Source organism: Octopus sinensis, linkage group LG4, assembly GCF_006345805.1.
Source record: "Octopus sinensis linkage group LG4, ASM634580v1, whole genome shotgun sequence".
NCBI classification, from domain to species: Eukaryota; Metazoa; Mollusca; class Cephalopoda; order Octopoda; family Octopodidae; genus Octopus; species Octopus sinensis.
In genome coordinates this window covers 126,920,606-126,942,068 of record NC_043000.1, presented here as the reverse complement: position 1 = coordinate 126,942,068, position 21,463 = coordinate 126,920,606, and the positions used below count along the sequence as shown (strand labels likewise).

The window sequence follows — 21,463 nt, the reverse complement described above, 5'->3', positions numbered from 1 at the left end:
ATGATTTAAAGTCTGTTCTCAGCATATTGGCAGAGAAATAATTTTTCTTTTGCCCTTGCTTATAAGCTGTATATGTATATAGGCGTAGGAGTGGCTGTGTGGTAAGTAGCTTGCTTACGAACCACATAGTTCCAGGTTCAGTCTCACTGTGTGGCACCTTAGGCAAGTGTCTTCTACTATAGCGTCAGGCCAACCAAAGCCTTGTGAGTGGATTTGGTAGACAGAAACTGAAAGAAGCCCCGTCGTATATATATGTATATATATATATATATGCGTGTGTGTATGTGTTTGTGCCTCTGTTTTGTCCTCCCAACATCGCTTGACAACTGATGGTGGTGTGTTTACGTCCCTGTAACTTAGTGGTTTGGCAAAAGAGACTGATAGAATAAGTACTAGGCTTACAAAGGATAAGTCCTGGGGTCGATTTGCTCGACTAAAGGCAGTGGTCCAGCATGACCACAGTCAAATGACTGAAACAAGTAAAAGAGTATAGATATATATATTTATTTTATTATATATATATATATTATATATATATATATATATATATATATATTATTTTTATTATATATATATATATATATATCAGTAAATTATAAATCTGAAAGAGCTGTGCACTCTAAGTTATTGAGCAGTAGAGTGTTTAGAGAATGTTAGCTATGCCCAGTTCATAGGGTTATCCAGGGTTTCACGTCCATAAATCGCTTAGCTTTACACACGTCTCATCAGACCCTAATGGCCGGTGGCCTATAACCTCTAAGAGCTTTATGGACACGAAACCTTATGGACTGGCCATAATGAACATTCTCAAAATACTCTACACTCTATAAACTTAGAGTGTGCTTCTCTTTCGGATTTACAATTTACTGATGATCCATTTCACTCCCTAGTCAGAGTGTTTTGCTAAGACCACTGGGGAATGGTCTCACATCTTATCTCTCTATATTCAATTCTTCTATCTATTGCAGACCATTACTCCTCTTTCTTTCTTTCTTTCTCCTCAAGGGGCTAAACAAGGACAGACAAAGGGATTAAGTCGATTACATCGACCCCCAGTGCGTAACTGGTACTTAATTTATCGACCCTGAAAGGATGAAAGGCAAAGTCGACCTCGGCAGAATTTGAACTCAGAACATAGCGGCGGACGAAATACTGCTAAGCATTTCACCCAACATGCTAACGTTTCTGCCAGCTCGCTGCCTAGCCACTCATGCTGTTTCTATCCAAACTCTTTGCCACCAATCCTCATGTAGCTGTTTATCACTCTTTTCCTTTACTCTCTTCTCTATTAGCTCCCAGTGCTATAATTTTGGACCTCTTCTATTACTCTCTGCCTTATCACCCTCTCATTCTGGTTTTCTTTTGCCAGTCTGTCTGTCAGGGATGCTAGTAAATGAATGATTGGAGGTATCATAAGATAGAGAGGTCTCTTTAGTCTCATCAAAGACAAGACTAAAGTCTAGTATTCGTGTCGTGATAAATGCACCCAGAATACATTTATAAAGTGGTTTGTAATAGGAAAGATATCAAGCCATAGAAAGCTTATGAAAATAGAACATAGGACCGGGATATGGTTACCAACCTTTCTAAGTAGGCAGCAACTCCAAATAAGAACTGACTCAGTCCATAACAAGTCACCCAACCCATAACAGCATGGAAAAGCAAATGTATAATAATGATAATGATAAGGAAAATGTAGTTATGTATGTACATATATACATACGATGATATGTATCTGTGTGTGTGTGCGTGTGTGAAATTGTTATTAGTTAGCGTAAGAGAGAAGCCTTGTATTCATAGCCATTATAGATTAGAAAATAGAAATGATAGAAATAACATTATGTGGTTGTTGCTTAGTCTTAGGTCAGCTTTGCATGGCCTTTGTCCTGTTAGATGAGCGATATGTAATTTATTTGTATATTATAATTTATTGCCAATGATAAATACACTTATACAAAAGTGGATAATAAACAAAACACTGATGCCATAATAAAATCTAGAATATATTTATATAGATGTACCATCCATGAAATAGTTATTGTTATTACTGCATTGGTACATGTAAAAATATCTTACATTTTCTCCAATGATTTGGGCAGATTTTCTACTCTATTCAACTACAACTTAGCATTTATTTGGCTTCTTTAAAAGAAGAAATAAAGAAAATACAATTAGAAATGTAGTGTGAAAATATCAAATATCAGTGGTGTGTTATCTTGGATATTATAGTATTTAATAATATAAGCATCACATAATATCATATCACATATGAAGCGAGGCTTGTCTTTGGAATATCAAAGCTCTAAACAGCCACAAGTGAAATAACTGTGCCATGATCAGTTGCATCTATCTCACAAAATTCTCAACCAAAACTTTACTGCCTTTGGTCTATTTAATGTCAAAGGGTTGTTTGATAGAGAAAGCTAAACTAATTTAATCACTTACCACACATAAATCAAAGACTAATAAAGACACTCAGTGTCTAGCTGGATGTTACTTCCATCAAAGTTTTTATCTAAATAAACCTTAGATAGTCAGAATCAAATGTGATGTGAAATATTTTTACATCAATGTTTAATAAGTACAATACTGGGGAGAATAGATGAAAGATAGGCCCTGGTCACTTGTTGTCATCTCAAAGGCATCCAGTTATTGGACACCGGAAGCAATTACCTACAAACAGTAGAAATAACATAGTAATAATTGTAGCAACATCAGTCTGTTAAATCAGGAGAGGAATAATGTGCAAGTATTATATATCATGTGTGTATATGTGTCTAAGTGTGAGAAGGTGTGGTTTATATGTGGAATTATGGCATGTCTAAACAAATTCCAATAATGCATAAGCTTTAACAGATTCCAAACATGGTGCATGAACCACTGATATAAACAGTACCAGACTGTTATCCTCTTAGATCTGAAATTAGATTCCAACTGACACATTGTATGATAATCTTCCTTCTCTGCAATAGTCCTATAGATAAGCTCAACTAACTTACTGATACTTAATATAGATTTTGTGAGCACAACAGTTAACCGCAACTTTTTAATTTTCATCCCGTATATTTTAAATTTTTAAAACATAACATGAAAGGATAACCTTAAATTGCTTGTCAAGGTGAAATAATAGAACATATATCATACATCCTTAAACAAACAAATAGTTTACAAAACACTTATGATGTAACTGATGTTGCTGTGTACTTTAAATATAAAAGGAATTATTTTTTATATTTCTGAAATTAATTGTGTGTGTGTGTTTTATTTTTATTTATTTATTCTTTTGTCATGTTTTATCTGCTGAGTCTTATAGTGGTAACTTAACTATTTTAGGAAAATAGACCATCACCAATTGGTATATATGATACCTCAGATGGAGAAAATTCAAAAGAGGATTCAGACAAAGTCATTAGGAAAGATGTCAATGTAAGTTATGAAGGTTAAATTAAAGAATATCTTTACTATAGCATCATATTTAAAGTAGATAATCATTGGAAGTCTAATTAACTTCACCGTTAGTCTTGAGATAGCATCTCTTGGAGAAATTTTGTGTTAAAAACCACAAAAAATGTATAAGTAGATGAAAATTGTTCAGCAGTGGTGGTGGGCGATTTTCAGCTGCTGCTGATACATTTTTGTGTTCTTTAACACTGATTAATCATCATCACCATAATCATTTCACGTCTGTTTTCCATGCTGGCATGGGTTGGATGGCTTGACAGATGAGCTGGCAAGCCAGAGGACTGCACCAAGCTTCGTAGTAGGTGGTGACTCAGGCCATGACGACCCATCCGACCTATGCCAGTATGAAAAGCAGATGTAAAATGATGATGGTATCAGGGTGGCAGTATTTGCATTCATCTATTTAAGCTAAGGCATGAAAGATAATGGGATTCTTTTAAAATCAATATTTAGAGCAAAGTTTGATGTTTTGTTACAGGAAATTAGAACCGATAAGTTTGTAAATACTGTTATTTTCAGAAACTTTTAATTTTGCTATTTTAATAAAGAAACAAAATAAAGAAACAAACAGCTTATAATCGTTAACTATTTTTATACCCACCTGCTTGGAACCATCCCTGGTTCTATCACACAGACATCCTTTCTAATGTCATCTAATTTAAAACCTTCAAAATTTCATGTTAATTTACATTCCAAACATCAGTTTAATAATGACAATGTTATTTTACAAAATTCATTATGGTTTTTAAAACTAATTGAAACAAGGCAGTGTGTCTCAACGGAAATCATCATCATTATCATCTTCATCATCATCATCATCCTTTAATGTCCATTATCCATGTTGGCATGAGTTGGACGGTTTGACCACAGCTAGCAAGCTGGTGAGCTGCACCAGGTTCCTGTCCAATTTGGTAGGGTTTCTATGGTTGGATGCTCTTCCTAATGTCAACCACTTTATAATGTATGTTGGATGCTTTTAATGCAGTACTGGTATGAGCACTTTTATGTGGGACCGGCACAGGAAAATATGGTAACAAAAAAATTAATGAAAGTCTTGCTGGCTTTTTGTTTTATTACCATTTATAATATATCTGTAAGAAGATAACAATAAATGTATTACTAGAATCATCCAACTCTTACTCATAAGACTGTGATCTAGTTCCTGTGTTATAATTCTAAGTAGATGAACCCCAACCCTGACAATCCCAAGTTGAGCTGTCAGTTTATTGTAGTGGATATGCCAAGAAGATTGTATCATCATCATTTAACATCTGTTTTTCATGCTGGCACGGGGTGGATGGCTTGACAGGAGCTGGCAAGGCCAGCTGGGGCTGCACTAGATTCCATAATCTGTTTTGGCTTGGTTTCTACAGCTGGATGCCCTTCTTATTACCAGCCACTTTAAAGAATGTACTGATATACTCAATATATTTGCTTTGTATCTTAGTTAATTGTGGCAATTAGCCTTAGGTTTACTGCCCAGAGAGCTGACAAAAAATCTGCAGCAAATTTTAAACTCAAGACGCATGAGTTAATAGTCTAATACTTTTTCCACTTTGCCATTTTCTCTCTACTGTAAAAAGATAACCATGTAAGTTTGTTAACCATATAATATTGAGATCATGTTATCTCTAAACTGAACAACCTACTTTTCTTGAGGTTGAGAAAAAATATATTTCTATAATCTATATATTTAAGATTTTTCTTTGTTTTGTTACTGTGCAGCTGTACACTAAGAAGGAAGTACAACTATCTCTCTCCGAAGAACAAAAAGAATATCAAAGATTAATACAAGACATAAGCAGTAAACTGCATCTGCTTAACACCAAACTTTGCTTGCAGCCATCAGTATCCCATCTGAATATAGAGACTCACATTATTGAACACAATGTAAGTGTTGCTTTTATTCTTTTTGAAGATTATCACTGAAGTTATACTCAATAATGGTGTGTGTATATGCTTGTGTGTCTGTCTATGTTACTGTTCATATGTATGTTTGTGTATGTGTAAGCAGTTTTACAATTTAATCAATTGATACTTAAATTTAAAGGAAAAACTTGAACTTTCTATCCGATAGTTTCAAGTCTAGTGTTCTATCAGTTTATATTATGTACAATATCTCTAATCAACTGACTTTAATATTCCTAGTTTTAATCATTCTGAGATTTATTAATAAATATTTAATTTTATATCTGCTTCCTTTTGTTGCCAGGCCATTTTACAAGATTTTAATAATCTGAAAAACAAAATCGATCAAATTAACAACTTGTCAGAGAATGTTTCCAGATCAATTGATCCTCAGGGACTCCAAGCCATCAACACCACTCTCTCTGTCTTTAATGATCGTGTTCATACTCTTGAAGTTGGCATCAAAGACAGAGAGCTTCATCTACAGGTAAGACCTGGAAAGTGAAAAAGTTTTCTAAACTTCAATCATTTATAGAATTTTAGATTGGCTGTGTTCCAAGAATTCAAGCTGGTTGAGCCAGTAAGGTATTAGTATATTGTCAGAAGACTTGGCAGTTTATATCCATTTTTAGCTTATATTTAGAAGTGAAGCATTCATATTTGAGACTGTCTAAACTATAAGAATGTCATCAGTTTTAAAGTATATGAATGATTTGTGTAAAGGAAAAGAAAATTGTCTTTAATTTTTATTGCTTATATATTTGAGTTGCATCCAGTTTATATTGAATTCAAATCTCAGCATATTTAACAAGTATTTAGAGTTCTGGAAAATTAATTGAAAGGTTACATTTGCTTGAAATATTTCTTTAAGTAACAAGAATTCACTTGCAGGTGGAAAAGACACTTTACTGTTTTATATTCTCTTCTCTTCTGTAATTCAATCCTATAATGAACTAAAAGGAAGGCTATTATATGGAGATGGAACTTATTGCTCATATGATACACCCCTGTGGTGGACTTACTTGTACAAACACATATTATATACTCTCATTGATTAATAGATCTATCACTGCCACACAGGCAGGACAATGCGATGACAAATATTATCAAATAGCAACACACTGTGAGTTCCATTTTACAGAATTCAGTACTTTGGGTGCAATGTCAAAAACCATGCAACAATTGAGGAAATCTGCAAACAACTCATTGAAATAACCAATGTCATGTGTGAACCTTTGTTTCTTCACCAAGAACTTTTAATAGTTATAAATCAAGGAAACACAACCAGTGTCACAAACTGTATTCAGCCCACATATTTATTTCAACTTACATAACATTCAGTATTAAATTCACTATCTACATTCAATTTCATCTTTGTTTTATTTCATATAAACATTGATAAGCAAAGAGCTGTTTATTTTTTTCTCATTGAATCAATAAATAAGGAAATATAATTAATAGGATATGAGAAATTCATTTTTTCCCTACTAAGTCAATAAATACAGGAAAAAAAACACAATTACATGAAACTGTACAGTTGTACTTCCTTTGATAATCATGCTGTCAAAAGCTTCTCAAGATGGCCCCCTTCCTGATTTTTTTAATCGCACTCTATCTTTCCTTGTCACTATTAATAACACAAGTAGATTTAGTTTTTAAGTCTTGTTTGCTCTACCCAAAGACAGATCAATAGACCTTTAGAAGGGTCTCAATCCTTAGTTCCCCCCATTGATATTTTTAGGAGATTAGACAAAGCTTCCTTCCTTCCTTGTTGGTATATCAGCTCTTTATTAATTGAAGAAATGAAAAAAAAAAGAAAAATTTATTTATCTTTCTTAGAGAATTAAAGATTAGAACTAATTTCCTTTTTTCTTTCCTTTTCTTTTCTTTTTAATATTCTTTCTATTTTATCTCATTTGTCATTGAACCTTTGCAAACAACCAAGACAATTGCAAACAACCAAGAGTAGTTATTCTTGCCAAGACTTGCTACAGCCTCTTCGTGCTTATTAATTTAATTATATTTCTTTAATCCTTTGGGTTGTATGGCTTTTTTTTTATCTCTTTCCCAAACCACATATTTTTTTAGATGCTTTGCAAAGTGTTTTATTTTTTTTTTTTAAAGTACTTTATATAATCGATTTTCCTTGGATGAAACCATTTTGGCTTTGTAGTTTTAATTTTTGAAGGTGGCTTTAATCCCACTTTTACATTTGCATGAGAGGCTTCACAATAGCAAGAAGGTGTTATTGAATACACTCAGAATTCAATCATTTCATTATTTCACATAAACATAGCTTGTAAAATAAATAGGTAAGTAACAAGTTTTGCTGTGGTTCATTCATGCTATTCTCTCTGGTAATGTTGCTTGTGGTATACATAACCATGAATTTCAATTCATACAATTAACATTGACAACTTCATTATGATAGAAAATCATTTCAGTAGTGTATATATAAATGCTTTATTTCGTATTCATTAAAGTTCTATAATAATCTTGCTGCCAAAATTGATGTATTACAATGAATTCCAATGAATTTGCTGTTCCTAAACTTAATGATTTCATTGTTGCAATGAAAGAAAACTAAAATTCCATACAAAAACATATTCATGCAATCTTCAGAAATATTCTAAGATTTACAATTATATACATCATGTTTGACAAGAACATATTTAATTTCTGTACACATGCACAAATGGCTGTGTGTATACATACATACATACATACATACATACATACATACATACACACACATACATACATACATACATACATACGAGTCCATACAAATAAAAAATTATGGTTAAAAATGTAAATAAAGTTGGAAAAAGCACAGAAGTATATTTTAGAGAATGTTCAGTATTTTTGCTAACCATGACTGATTTAAAATATAACCAGTTTCGATGTATCCATCTCATCAAATATCAAAAAGAATTTTTTAGGAAATTAAAGAGAAAAAAAATTGGGGTTTAACAGTTTGTACTCATGTTTTAGCATATATATATATATATATATATATATATATATATATACATATATATATATGCACAATAAAAGATGAGTACAAACTGTTAAACCCTAATTTTTTTCTCTTTTATTTCCTAAAATATATATATACACACACACATATTATATATAACATATATATATATATATGTGTGTTTATATATATAGTATTTTATTACTATAGTGTTTATATATATAGTATTATATTAAAGCTGAAAAACCTCACAAACTGTCATTCAGAGTTACATGTAACAGATCATCAGGTAGTTGTGAGTATTTACAGCTTTTGCTACTGCAGTATTGGTCTAAATACTCATGACTGTCTCATGATTTGCGAAGTTTTCCCCACTTCAATAAAATATCATTTTGCTCTACCTTTGATATTTCAGTGCTATTTTCCCACCTTGCTTTACATATATGTGCTCACATGTATATATATATGTGTGTGCGTGCGCGTGTGTGTGTTTGTATATATATGCAAGTATAATGTCTGCAGGTACACATGCAAACACATTCATTTTTGCTTTTGCCAATTTTAGCCATTTGACTAAGGCCCTGATAGATTACTGCTTTTAAGGATTTTAGTCCCAAAACTTAGTATGGTAAACATTTTATGGACCACTATCTATTAATTGACTAAATTCCTCATTTGGTTTCATCCCTTTAATACATTTCCCTTTCACAAAGAATTTTACATTTTACACACACACCTTTTATCTTTTACTTGTTTCAGTCATTGAACCATACCTATGCTGAGGCACTGCCTTGAAGGGTTTAGTCATAAAAATCAACCACTATACTTATTTTTGTTAAGTCTGGTACTTTGTCAGTATCTTCTGGCGAACTGCTAAGTTATGGAGATGTAAGCAAACCAACTCCAGTTGTCAACTGATGGTGGGAGATAGACAGACAAACATTCATACATACACACATATATATCTGTGTGTATATACATATATATATTTATGTATATGTGTGTGTATATATTTATATATGTGTATATGTGTGTTGTACAGGGTGTGGCACATTTGAAAGATTGTCAAAAGGAAAAAGAAACAACATTTATGAAAAATCATTTTTACTGTTGTTTAAAGAAAGGGTTACGGTTTTTGTTCATTAGCTAAATGAAAACATCATTGGCACTTGCATAAGTTCATTAGCAACACATAGGTGAAAGTTTAAAATGCGGGGGGTATTTCTGCCGCATCCTGTATGTATATATGGTATTGCTGTGTGTACATCTCCCATAACTTAGCAGTTCAGCAAATAGAACCAACAGAATAAGTACCAGACTTATGAAAAAAAAAAGAAATTTGATATTCCTAGGACATTTATAAATAGAAAGGTTGTCTTACAGCTGTTTCAGGGAAATAAATGTTATCCCATCAGAGACAAGTATAAAGAGCTTCAATAGAAGGAATTAGTAAACTCTACTAATTCCTTCTATTGAAGCTCTTTTAACTCGTCTCTGATGATGGGGTACCATTTATTTCCCTGAAACAGCTATAAGACCACCTTTCTATTTATAAATGTCTTGGGAATATCAAATTGCCTTGGCCTTGTTATCTTATTTTATTTTATTTAACATATACACACACACGACCTCATTTAGACTTCTTACTCATGCTATTATTGAAACAGAAGCTTAACAGCGATCCTTCCATAGCACTTAGATAGCCTTAGCTGTCTTTTGGGTCTTCTGGATACCAAAACATCTCATATATATATATATATATATATATATATATATTTAATATGTGTATAAAACAAGCTTCCACAAAGTGGGACTGAACCTGAAACCACATGGTTGCAATGCAAGCGTTTTAACCAGAGTCACACTTGTACCTAAATTCAGTGAGATTCCCCAGTTTCCATCTTCTATATATATTAATCCATACCCTATAACCTTTTGTCAAAATTTCAGTAAATTGAAACTAGGCAGAGAAGCCTGTCATATATATATATATATACTTTATTTAAAAGCAGCAGAAATTCAACAAAACCTGTTACTGAGAGTTTCACGTTCCCGTTCGTCGGACAGTTTTTGTTGAATTTCTGCTGCTTTTAAATAAAGCATATTACTCTACCCCTGGTATTTGAGTACTCTTTTTTCCACCTTGTTTCACATTTATGTGTTTACTCCGGTATATATATATATATATATATGTGTGTGTGTGTGTGTGTATTGATAAAAATGGTAAGACAACAAAAGAAAGAAAGAGACCTCGATATTATGTAAATAGAAGAATTTATCTATAAATGTGACAATTATTCGGTAGCCATGATAAAACTCCGAGTTTCGGATGCCAAAGTGGAAATCCACACCACCATCTCTTCAGTTATATGGCCATCGGAAAAAATGCTATGGAAATGACCGTTACACAAAGGGAAATTATATATGTGTATGTATGCATGTATGTATGTATGTGTGTGTGTGTTTATATATATAGGTTAGTTTGAAATGTGTCGCGTATAAAACTCACTGCCCTTACATCTGATTAAAAATGCATTTGTGCATTACAGCTGATTAAAAATGCATTTGTGTCTGTATTTGTAAGCATGAGTATATTTACCAATGTAAAGAGGTGTGCTGGCTTATGGAACGACTGGATAAAGTACAGGCTTCAGATCACTGAGTTGTAACACACTTATATCTTCATTTTGTTTTATCTCTGCCCATCTCTTAATTCTGAATGCCACTGTTAATCTCAGATAAAGAGGTTCAAGGTGTTTCTGGAAATGCCATTTGCTATAGCATTTGATTATATATGTATATATATATATTATATATATATATATATATATATATATATATATATATATATAATACCATAGCAGATGGTGTTTATATATACATATATATAATATATATATATATATATATATATAGATTCTATAGCAGATGGCATTTATATATATGTGTGTGTGTATAAATACATACATATATGTAGTGGAAAGGGTCATCTCTCATCGACTTATCTCCATGAAACTTAGAGGCATGTGTCAGTGTAACAAGTTTCTCAGGATCATGGAGACATTTATTACATCAATAAGAGTTACATAGAAATTTCATGAACTGCTGCTGCTGCTTCTACTACAGTTTAGGTCCTTCCCCATTATAATATATTAAAGAGTAGTCTACATTTACATATTGACTTCTGTAATTTATCTCTGCTTGGTGGTTAAGGAGTTTGCTTCCCAACTATGTGGTTTTAGGTTCAATCCTACTGCCTGGCACCTTGGACAAGTATTTTCTACATGCACCTCTGACCAACCAATTCTCTGCAAGTAAAATTAGTAGATGGAAACTGCATGGAAGGCCATCATGTGTATAAGTGTTAATACAGGCGTGCATTAAATAATTAGGATTTTCGCTTGAAAACACAAACACTTTATGTGTCATAGATATAAATGGACAGAGAGGGATATACATACATACATACATGCATATATATGTGTATATGCATGTATGTGTGTTTGTATATATATATAGACATATATATATATACATAAATATGTGTGTAAATATAGATATATATATATATATATATATATACATGTGTGTAAATATAAATATATATATATATATACATGTGTGTAAATATATATACATATATATATATATATATATATATATATATATATAATATATATATATATATATGAAATATATATATATATATATATATATATATATATATATGAAATATATATATATATATATATATATATATATATATATATACACAAATATATATATACATACATACACATATATATATATATATATGTATGTATGTATATGCATGTATATCAATAAACAAATATATTTTGACATGGTTTTCAGAAGCAAACGAGAGAGGAAGAATTAAGGAATATTCTGTCTTGCAGTGGAAACTTTCCTATTAGTTAATTAAAACAGATCAATGGAAAAGGCCACCGTAAGAATGACACTAATTACATGAAGATTCATCAAAAAATGATTATACATGTATAATCATGTAGATAGATAATTAAATTTCCCAGTAAAGGTATTCATCTAATGTTATGACCATCTGTTATATAATGTTATATTGATTAACTAACAGTTCCTGCTATCATGATAGAATTTAATTAATATTGCCTTTGTTTTCAGGTATGGCTTATCTGACAGATTTATGTCTGAAAAAGAAAAACATATCTGAACGGAATGCCACAGTTCAAAGTATTGGTTAATTATTGAAAAATTCCCCACAGAGTGTAGTATTGACATATGAAATGATACTCGACTCTTCGTATTTCTTGTCTTATGAAGAAATACTTGTTTAATTATCAGAGAAAGTATCCTGGGATTCAGTTGGTGCTCTCTAAATGATAAGCAGCTGTATAATCATTATACTGTGATATTTTCACTTTTTAAATCTTGAATTTATAGGAAGTAGTGTTTCAATAATGAGAGGCACGAAAAGAAAAAGACATTGATTTGTAACGCACACTTTTTATTTTTTATCTTTTGCTTCTTCCACTTATTGTACTGCTGCCATGCTAGGGCACCACCTTGAAGGGTTTGATGAACTAAGTCAACCCCAGTATTTATTTTTAAGTCTCGTATTTACTCTATCCATCTCTTTTACTGTTATAGGGATGTAAACAAACCAGTTCTTGTTGTCAAACCATGGCAAGGACAATCATGAAGAAACACACACATACACATATAGTACATACATACATAGGCATGTAATGTCTAGAAAGATAGATTTTCCAGTTGTACATTTACTTTGTACACACCATTTCTTGTATATATATATATATATATGTGTGTGTGTATATATATATATATGTATATATATAGTAGAAATTGTGTATACAACCAAAACATCTACCATAGGGTTCCAAACAACAATAATGGTGAAATACGCATAAGAACTTTATTTTTCATATATATATAAGCGTGTGTGTGTATATATATATATACACACCTTAGAGGAAGCTCAGGAACTTTTAGATCAGATTTCTGCTGCAAATAAAGCCTTTGGTTTGACCATCAGCATATAGAAGATGGAAGTAATCCACCGACCTTGCCATACTCCTAAGCAAATTCTAAGTGTCAAAGAGAGGCCACTGGTTCACAATTTTCCTGAAACTCCTGTACAGGTTGATGAGAAAAACCTAAATTATGTCAAGTCATTTACATATCTTGGTAGTAAAGGGAATTCAAGCACTTCCCTTGATGCTGAAATCATCAACCATCTTTGCAAAGGCAACCAACACATTTGGCAAACTGTCATTGCCTGTGGAATGAATGGGCATTAAACTTGACACCAAAGTACAGGTTTATAAAGCTGCCATTCTTACTACTCTCTTGTATGGCTCTGAATTGTGGATACCCTATAAACGACACATTAACCAACTAGACATCTTCCAAAAAGACTGTCTCAGGACAATCTGTGGTTATTCACTGAAAGTCAGAGTTTCTAAGACTGACCTATTTAGCAAATGTAAGATTGGTGGAATCAAGAGCTTCCTTATGCAGTTGCAGTTGCACTGGGTTAGCCATGTCATCAGAATGAGTGATGAAAGAATACCCAAAGTCCTCAGGAATGTTGGTCAACCATGGCTCAGATATAAAGACAAGCTGAAGAGTAGCCTCTTACAACTGAAGATAGCTGACAACACCTTTGAGCGAACAGCCTTGGAACGAACAAACTGGAGATCGTTGTGTCAAAATGGTATTAGAAACTTTGTTGCAACCACCATTAACAGACTTCGGGGTGCAAGGAAAAGGACAAAAGCGGCTGCTAATATACCACCTGCATTGACCTGTAATCCTCATACTTGCAGCATCTGTGGCCTTCTATGCAAATCGTTGGCTGGACTTAAATGTCATATTCAACATAAGCATTGTGACTGACAAAAGAAAAAGTAGGTTGTCAGATCCTCATACGTCAAAACTGACAGGAGAATCCATCATATATATATATACATATATATATATATATATATATATATATATATATATATATATATCGTCATCGTTATAATCATCATCATTTAACGTCTGCTTACCATGCTAACATGGGTTGAACGATTTGACTGAGGATTGGCAAACCAGATGGCTGCACCAGGCTCCAGTCTAGATCTGGCAGAGTTTCTACAGCTGGATGCCCTTCCTGACGCCAACCACTCCGAGAGTGTAGTGGGTGCTTTTACATGCCACTGGCATGAGGGCCAGTCAGGCAGTACTGGCAACGGCCACGCTCAAATGGTGTTTTTTACATGCCACCTGCACAGGAGCCAGTCCAGTGGCACTGGCAACGACCTCGCTCAAATGTTTTTTCACATGTCAGTAAGGCGACGCTGGTAACAATCAAGCTCGAATGGTGCTTTTTACATGCCACCAGCACGGAAGCCAGTTAGCCACTCTAGTGTGTGTGTGTGATGGGTTTCCATACAGTTTCCATCTACCAAATTCATTCACAAAACATTGGTTAGTCTAGGGTTTTGTAGAAGACACTCGTTCAAGGTACTGCACAGTGGGACTAACCTTTGTAACCACTCAAAGAAAATAAATGTTTAGTTAAAGATAGATTTGTAATGTCAGCATCTCCCCAGCCTCTCATATTTGGCAGGTATAAGTCATATATAAGTACAACAATGCAAAATACAGAGTTAAGAGAATTCTGATGCAGCACAGAATTTTGTCAGTGAACAGGTCGCAGTCTCAAAGCGCCGAAAATATTTTGACAAATTAAATTTAAATGTTGAAGCGAATCTAACGGTTTTTGTGTGTTTCTTAAATGGCTTATAAACACCTTCCATGCTGCAATTGTTTTCGTTCCAGCACACGATCTCAGATCAGGTCACTTGCTATGCAAGTACATCTCCGTAAAGAGTTAAGAGAGTTTTCTTAGTTTCAGTTACATTATATAAGGGTTGTGCCATTTGCACCCCAAAGCTTAAATGATAGATTGTCTTTTTTTTTATGTATATATATATCTTTAAATTGTGAGCCCCATCAATCATAATGTCAATAGAACTAATATGTTTGCAACAATGGTGCTTCTCTCCAACAACTTTCAACTTTAAAATTTTCAGAACACACACACACACAAATGCTTGCAAGCACACGCTAACACACATACATACATGTACATACTCGCACAGACACAAATTTTCACATGCTCACATACACGCACACATACAGTCACACAAACACATATGTACACACTCATGTTCACACACACACTCTATCATAAACACACATGCTCACACACACACAAACAAAAACACATGTACATGAATAAAAATATACACAACAAACAAGCACACACATGCACAAACACACACACCCTCTCACATTCACTCACACACTCTGTCATGCACACACACATACAAACAAAAGTAAATGCATACACACTCTCACATTCATATACACACACACACACACATACACACACACACACACATACACACACACAAACACTACATACACACACACAAACACCACACACACACTCACAAATACATAACTATACATAAACCCATGTGTGCATAACCACAAATGCATAAACTCTCACATTCATACACACACACACATTTATATGTATGAGAGGCTTCCCTACAGTTTCCCTATAATAAATTAATTCACAAGACATTGGTCAACCTGGAACCATTGTAGAAGACCCTTGCTCAAGGTACCTTGCAGCGGTACTGAACTTGCAATCACATGGTTGCTAAGTGAGCTTCTAAACCACAAAGCTTAGGGTTGGTCTGAGGCCCTGGTAAATAAAAATTGCCCAAGATGCCTCACAGTGGATTGAGACCAGAACCATGGGATTGTAAAACTAACGTATTAGCCATTCAGCTTTGCTGTTTCCATATTCTCACACACATGCATCCACACATATACATGCACATATACGTATACACACACACACACACTCTCTCTTTCACACTCACACTCTCACATGCACATTCACACACACACTCTCTTATACATACACATCCACTCACATACTAACACATAACACACGCATCACATATTATTATAACCATGTAAGCTGAGCCTTATCAGCAAAGGTAAAAAAATAATAACTATGTGAACTATAGATCAAGCAACTAGAGGACTGTATGTCTCATTTTAGTAAAGAACAACTAATGTAAAATCCATTTATTTATTTAATGTCAATACAAATTCTTTTTTCTCCAAAGATGGACTTCTCTCAAAACATTGGAATTTTCATGATTTATGTAATCATTTGTTTGACAAATTTTATTCCTGTCAAAATCATTTATTTTTCTCAATATCTGAATGTTTGTTTCTCTTTTCTTCTCTTGTGTTACATTTACTCTGTATTGTTATTAATATTTTTGTTGTTGTTGTTGGTTCAAATTCTGCTGAGGTCGACTTTGGCTTTCATCCTTTCTAGGTCGATAAAATAAATACCAGTGAAACACTGGGGTCCATGTAATCGACTCATCCTCTTCCCCCAAAATTGCTGCCCTTGTGGCAAAATTTGAAACTGTTATTATTATTATTATTGTTATTGTTGTTAGTTCAAATTCTGCTGAGGTCGACTTTGCCTTGGGTACTGGAATTGATGTAATTTACTAAGGCTCCTCCCTAGAAATTTCCAGCTTTGTGCCAAAATTATTATTATTATTATTATTGTTATTATTATTATTATTATTATTATTATTATAAAGGCATTAGCATGCCAGAAAAAAATGCTAAGTGGCATTTTGTCTCTCTTTACATTCTGAGTTCAAATTCCACCAAGGTTGACTCTACTTTTCCTCCTTTGATGAAATAAGTACCAGTTGAGTACTGCAGTTGATGTAATCAACTCTCCCCATTCCCCAATATTTCATGTCTTGTGCCTATGGTAGGAATGGCTGTGCTTTCATTTATACAAGCTGCATCTATGTCTGAACCAGAGCAGAGACATCAATTGACAATAGGATTTTGCATCTAAAGATGCTAACATTTTTATAAAATTTATAGTAGCATTAGATGAATAAGACTGCACTTACATGGTGAAGAAGTTACATCTACTATGTGTGGCGTCCATACTCTTTTACTTGTTTCAGTCATTTGACTGTAGCCATGCTGGAGCACCACCTTTAGTCAAGCAATTCAACCCCAGGACTTATTCTTTGTAAGCCTAGTACTTACTCTATCAGTCTCTTTTTGCCGAACCGCTAAGTTAGGGGAACATAAACACACCAGCATCGGTTGTCAAGCGATGTTGAGGGGACAAACACAGACACACACATACATATATACAACGGGCTTCTTTCAGTTTCCTTCTACCAAATCCACTGACAAGGCTTTGGTCAGCCCGAAGCTATAGTAGAAGACACTTGCCCAAGGTGCCACATAGTGGGACTGAACCTGGAACCATGTGGTTGGTAAGCAAGCTACTTACCACACAGCCACTCCCCCCCCATGTGTGACCTTTTGCAATTCACTTATTTTAGTACTGACAAGAATTTGACCTACATATCTGTTATCTTCTTTTGGTATCATTTAAATTAATAATTCTTTCTACTGGAAGCACAAGGCCTCAAGTTTGGGGGAAGGGATTAAGTCTATTACATTGACCTCAGTGTGTAACTGGTACTTATTTAATCAACCTCAAAAGGATGAAAGGCAAAGTCAATCTTGGCAGAATTTGAACTCAGAACGTATTGGCAGATGAAATACTGCTAAGTATTTCGCTTGGCATGTTAACGATTCTGCCAGCTTGCCGCCTTTATTGTTTCAACAATAATGAAAACATTGTTTTGTTGTTGTTGTTATTGTTGTGGTTGTTGGTGTTCTTTTGCATTTTCAATGGCTAATTAATTCTTGGTAATTGCTTTTAGGAAATATCTGCCAGTAAAAAGATACACATTCAAGAACTCGAAGCCTATCTGAAGAGATTCCGCGATATGGAACGTTGGCTATCTGAAACAAAGAACAACTTTGGAAATTCAATTTCTCAAAATGAACAAGATTCTTCCATGGAATCTCTTACTGCAAAACTGGAAGAAAATAAAGTCAGTGATATTTTGATTTTGCTCCTTCTGTACACACATACTCACATATTCACACACAAGCAAACTCATGTTTGCATACATACGTACATATAGATTAAATCTAATTTACTTGAATTGTAACATTACTGTCTTTGTTTTAGCTTGCTTATTACTTCTAATGGTGGAGGCTGGTGGCTTAGTGGTTAGGGTGTCAGCATCATGATCGTAAGATTGTAGTTTCAATTCCTGGACCGGGCGACATGTTACGTTCTTGAGCAAAACACTTCATTTCACGTTGCTCCAGTCCACTCAGCTGGCAAAAATGAGTAACACTGCAATGGACTGGCATCCTGTCCAGCTCAGGAACACATACGCGATAGAAACTGGGAAACCAGGCCCATGAGCCTGGCTAGGCTTTAAAAGGGCACATTTATTTTATTATTTGTTACCTCTAATGTCACTTATAATGCCTACATTATACATGTATATAATGCGTATGGGCGAGCTCAGCTGTGTAAAGAAGTACCAATCTCCAATTGTGGAGGAAACGTGTATAAGAGGTAGACCCATATAAGACTCGTCAAGCCAAGTGGAATTCTAGATGTGGCTAATGCCAGTGGCACATAGAAACCACCCATTACACTCTTGGACTGATTGGCATTAGGAAGGGCATCCAGTTCCAGTCAAACCATCTAACCTATGCCAGCAGGGAATGCAGACGCTAAACGATTATCATGATGATGATGATGATGGTGGTGGTAGTGGCGGCAGCTATGGCGACAGCGGTATACATCCACAGCTCGCTCTGCCCATTTTTGTTCCAACTCAAGGCACTCACCACCACCCATCACCTCCCTAATGCAGTTCTTTATATACAGAGATAGATAAGTGGATATAAATATATATATAATTATGTATATATATGTATATATGTATGTATGTATATACATATACGCATGTGTCTATCTATGTATAGGAATAAATATTTTAAAATATTAATGTATAAGCTCATTTGTTTATATTTCACCACTCATTCGAGCATACATATACATTTGTAAAAACTCATACATGCATAATCATGCATTAAACATCATATATTTACTCTCTCTCTCTCTCTCTCTCTCTCTCTCTCTCTCTCTCTCTCATGCACACATTTATGCATACTGCATTAATTCTATTGATATATATATATATATATATATATATATACATATACACACATGCATATATATGTATACACGTAGATATGTATATATAAACGTGTGTGTGTATGGATGTAGATATATATGTATGTGTATATAAATATATATGTATACATATATACATATACATTTATATACACATACATATATATCTACATCCACACACACACACATGTGTATATATACATATGTACACATATTTATATATATATCTATATATGTGTGCCTGTGTATGTATGTATGTATTTAATATGGTGCATCCAGGTGCAGAACAAATTATCAATCATCACATTATTTATTGGAATGTGCCATTTGTTTATACACATACATATACAGACAAATACTCAAATACAAACACGCACATACAGACCTGCACATAAACACACACGCACACTCACTCATTCACTCACTCACTCGCTCACAATTATCAGTTAGATATAACTTGACTTTATATCATTTGATAAAACACTAAAATAAATCATTATTATTATTAAATATGTCAGAAATAATGAGGATATTAAAAAATCTTTTGTTTTCGATTTCCTTTTTATTTGTTTAGAAGCTGCAAGGTAAAATCCAGCAAAAACTGCAGGAATTATCTGACATGGCTTTACAATGTGATCGAGTCTGTGAATTTGAAAATCATAAATCAGCCGAGGAGATGCGTTCTGATTTGGTGAAACTTCAGAACATGTTAGCCATTTTGAAGTTAAATGTGTTGGAACAACAAAATCACTTGAAGCAAGCTTTGAAAGAAGCTGAACGGAAGCAGAATATTCCATCTGATTTAGAATCTGAAGAATTGGTTTTAGAAAACTGGTTTGTTCCTTCTGACAGTATAGCTCTGCAATCAGAAGATAAAGTGATGGTTCTAGAACAACAACATCAACAAGAGGTGAGAATATATTAGGATATTTTGTTGTGTCTTTTTAATCTTGTTGCCATTTTAGCTTGCAAAAATCATCCAACTTTAAATTAATGGTTTCATGGTTGTGTAGTTAAGAAATTTGCCTCCCAGCCCCATGACTTTGAGTTCAGTTCTATTGCATGGCACCTAGAGCAAATGGCTTTTACTATAACCTCGGGTCAACCGAAGCTTTGTGAGAAGATGAGGTTGACAGAAACTGGAAGAAGTCTATTTTATATGTGTGTGTATGTGTGTCTGAATGTTTGTGTCCACTCACATTGACTTTATATGGTTGATTTAAATGAGCATCACTATCATTCAAGTAATGTCCCACATTTCCAGTCTTTCCATGGGAAATATCACCTTGCTTAGAAACAGGCAAGGGTTGGCAACAGTCTCTTTTGCCGAACCGCTAAGTTACGGGGACATAAACACACCAGCATCAGTTGTCATGTGATGGTGGGGGGACAAACACAGAAACACAAACATATATACGATGGGCTTTTTTCAGTTTCTGTCTACCAAATCCACTCACAAGGCTTTGGTCGGCCCAGGGCTATAGTAGAAGACACTTGCCCAAGGTGCCACGCAGTGGGACTGAACCCGTAACCATGTGGTTGGTAAGCAAGCTACTGACAACACAGCCACTCCTACGCCTATATATGTCAGGGACATACTTCACTGAAATCAGAGAGATGATAGCAAAGCCAAGGAGTGTCCTAGTGGTTAGCATGTGCAGCTCATGATCATAATGTTCTTGGTTCAATTCCTGGACTGAGCAGTAAATTGTGACCTTCAGCAAGACACTTTATTTCATGTTATTCCAAACTACTCAGCCAGTGCAGCCCCCACTCTCTCTCTCTCTCTCTCTCTCTCTCTCTCTCCTCCAACTATCACATTGTGGATGCTCCACTGGGTCAGGAAGACCAACAAATGTCTGTGCCTGCTCATGACTACATAGGCACCAAAAACAATAAAT

At 34.1% G+C, this 21,463-nt stretch overlaps 1 protein-coding gene across 9 annotated transcripts in view; it reads left to right on the top strand.

The window, feature by feature from the left end:
* LOC115210341 (nesprin-1) overlaps positions 1–21,463 on the top strand; it is an 870,646-nt gene that overhangs the window by 706,822 nt on the left and 142,361 nt on the right. For 7 of the 9 annotated variants that reach the window (XM_036502466.1, XM_036502469.1, XM_036502465.1 and 4 more), the window contains 5 exons: positions 3,334–3,426; positions 5,188–5,352; positions 5,675–5,857; positions 18,223–18,396; positions 20,137–20,472. In XM_036502466.1, coding sequence (XP_036358359.1) covers positions 3,334–3,426; positions 5,188–5,352; positions 5,675–5,857; positions 18,223–18,396; positions 20,137–20,472 — 951 coding nt within the window. The remainder of the gene's footprint in view (positions 1–3,333; positions 3,427–5,187; positions 5,353–5,674; positions 5,858–18,222; positions 18,397–20,136; positions 20,473–21,463) is intronic. The other 2 variants (XM_036502468.1, XM_029778876.2) reach the window with 1 other exon arrangement.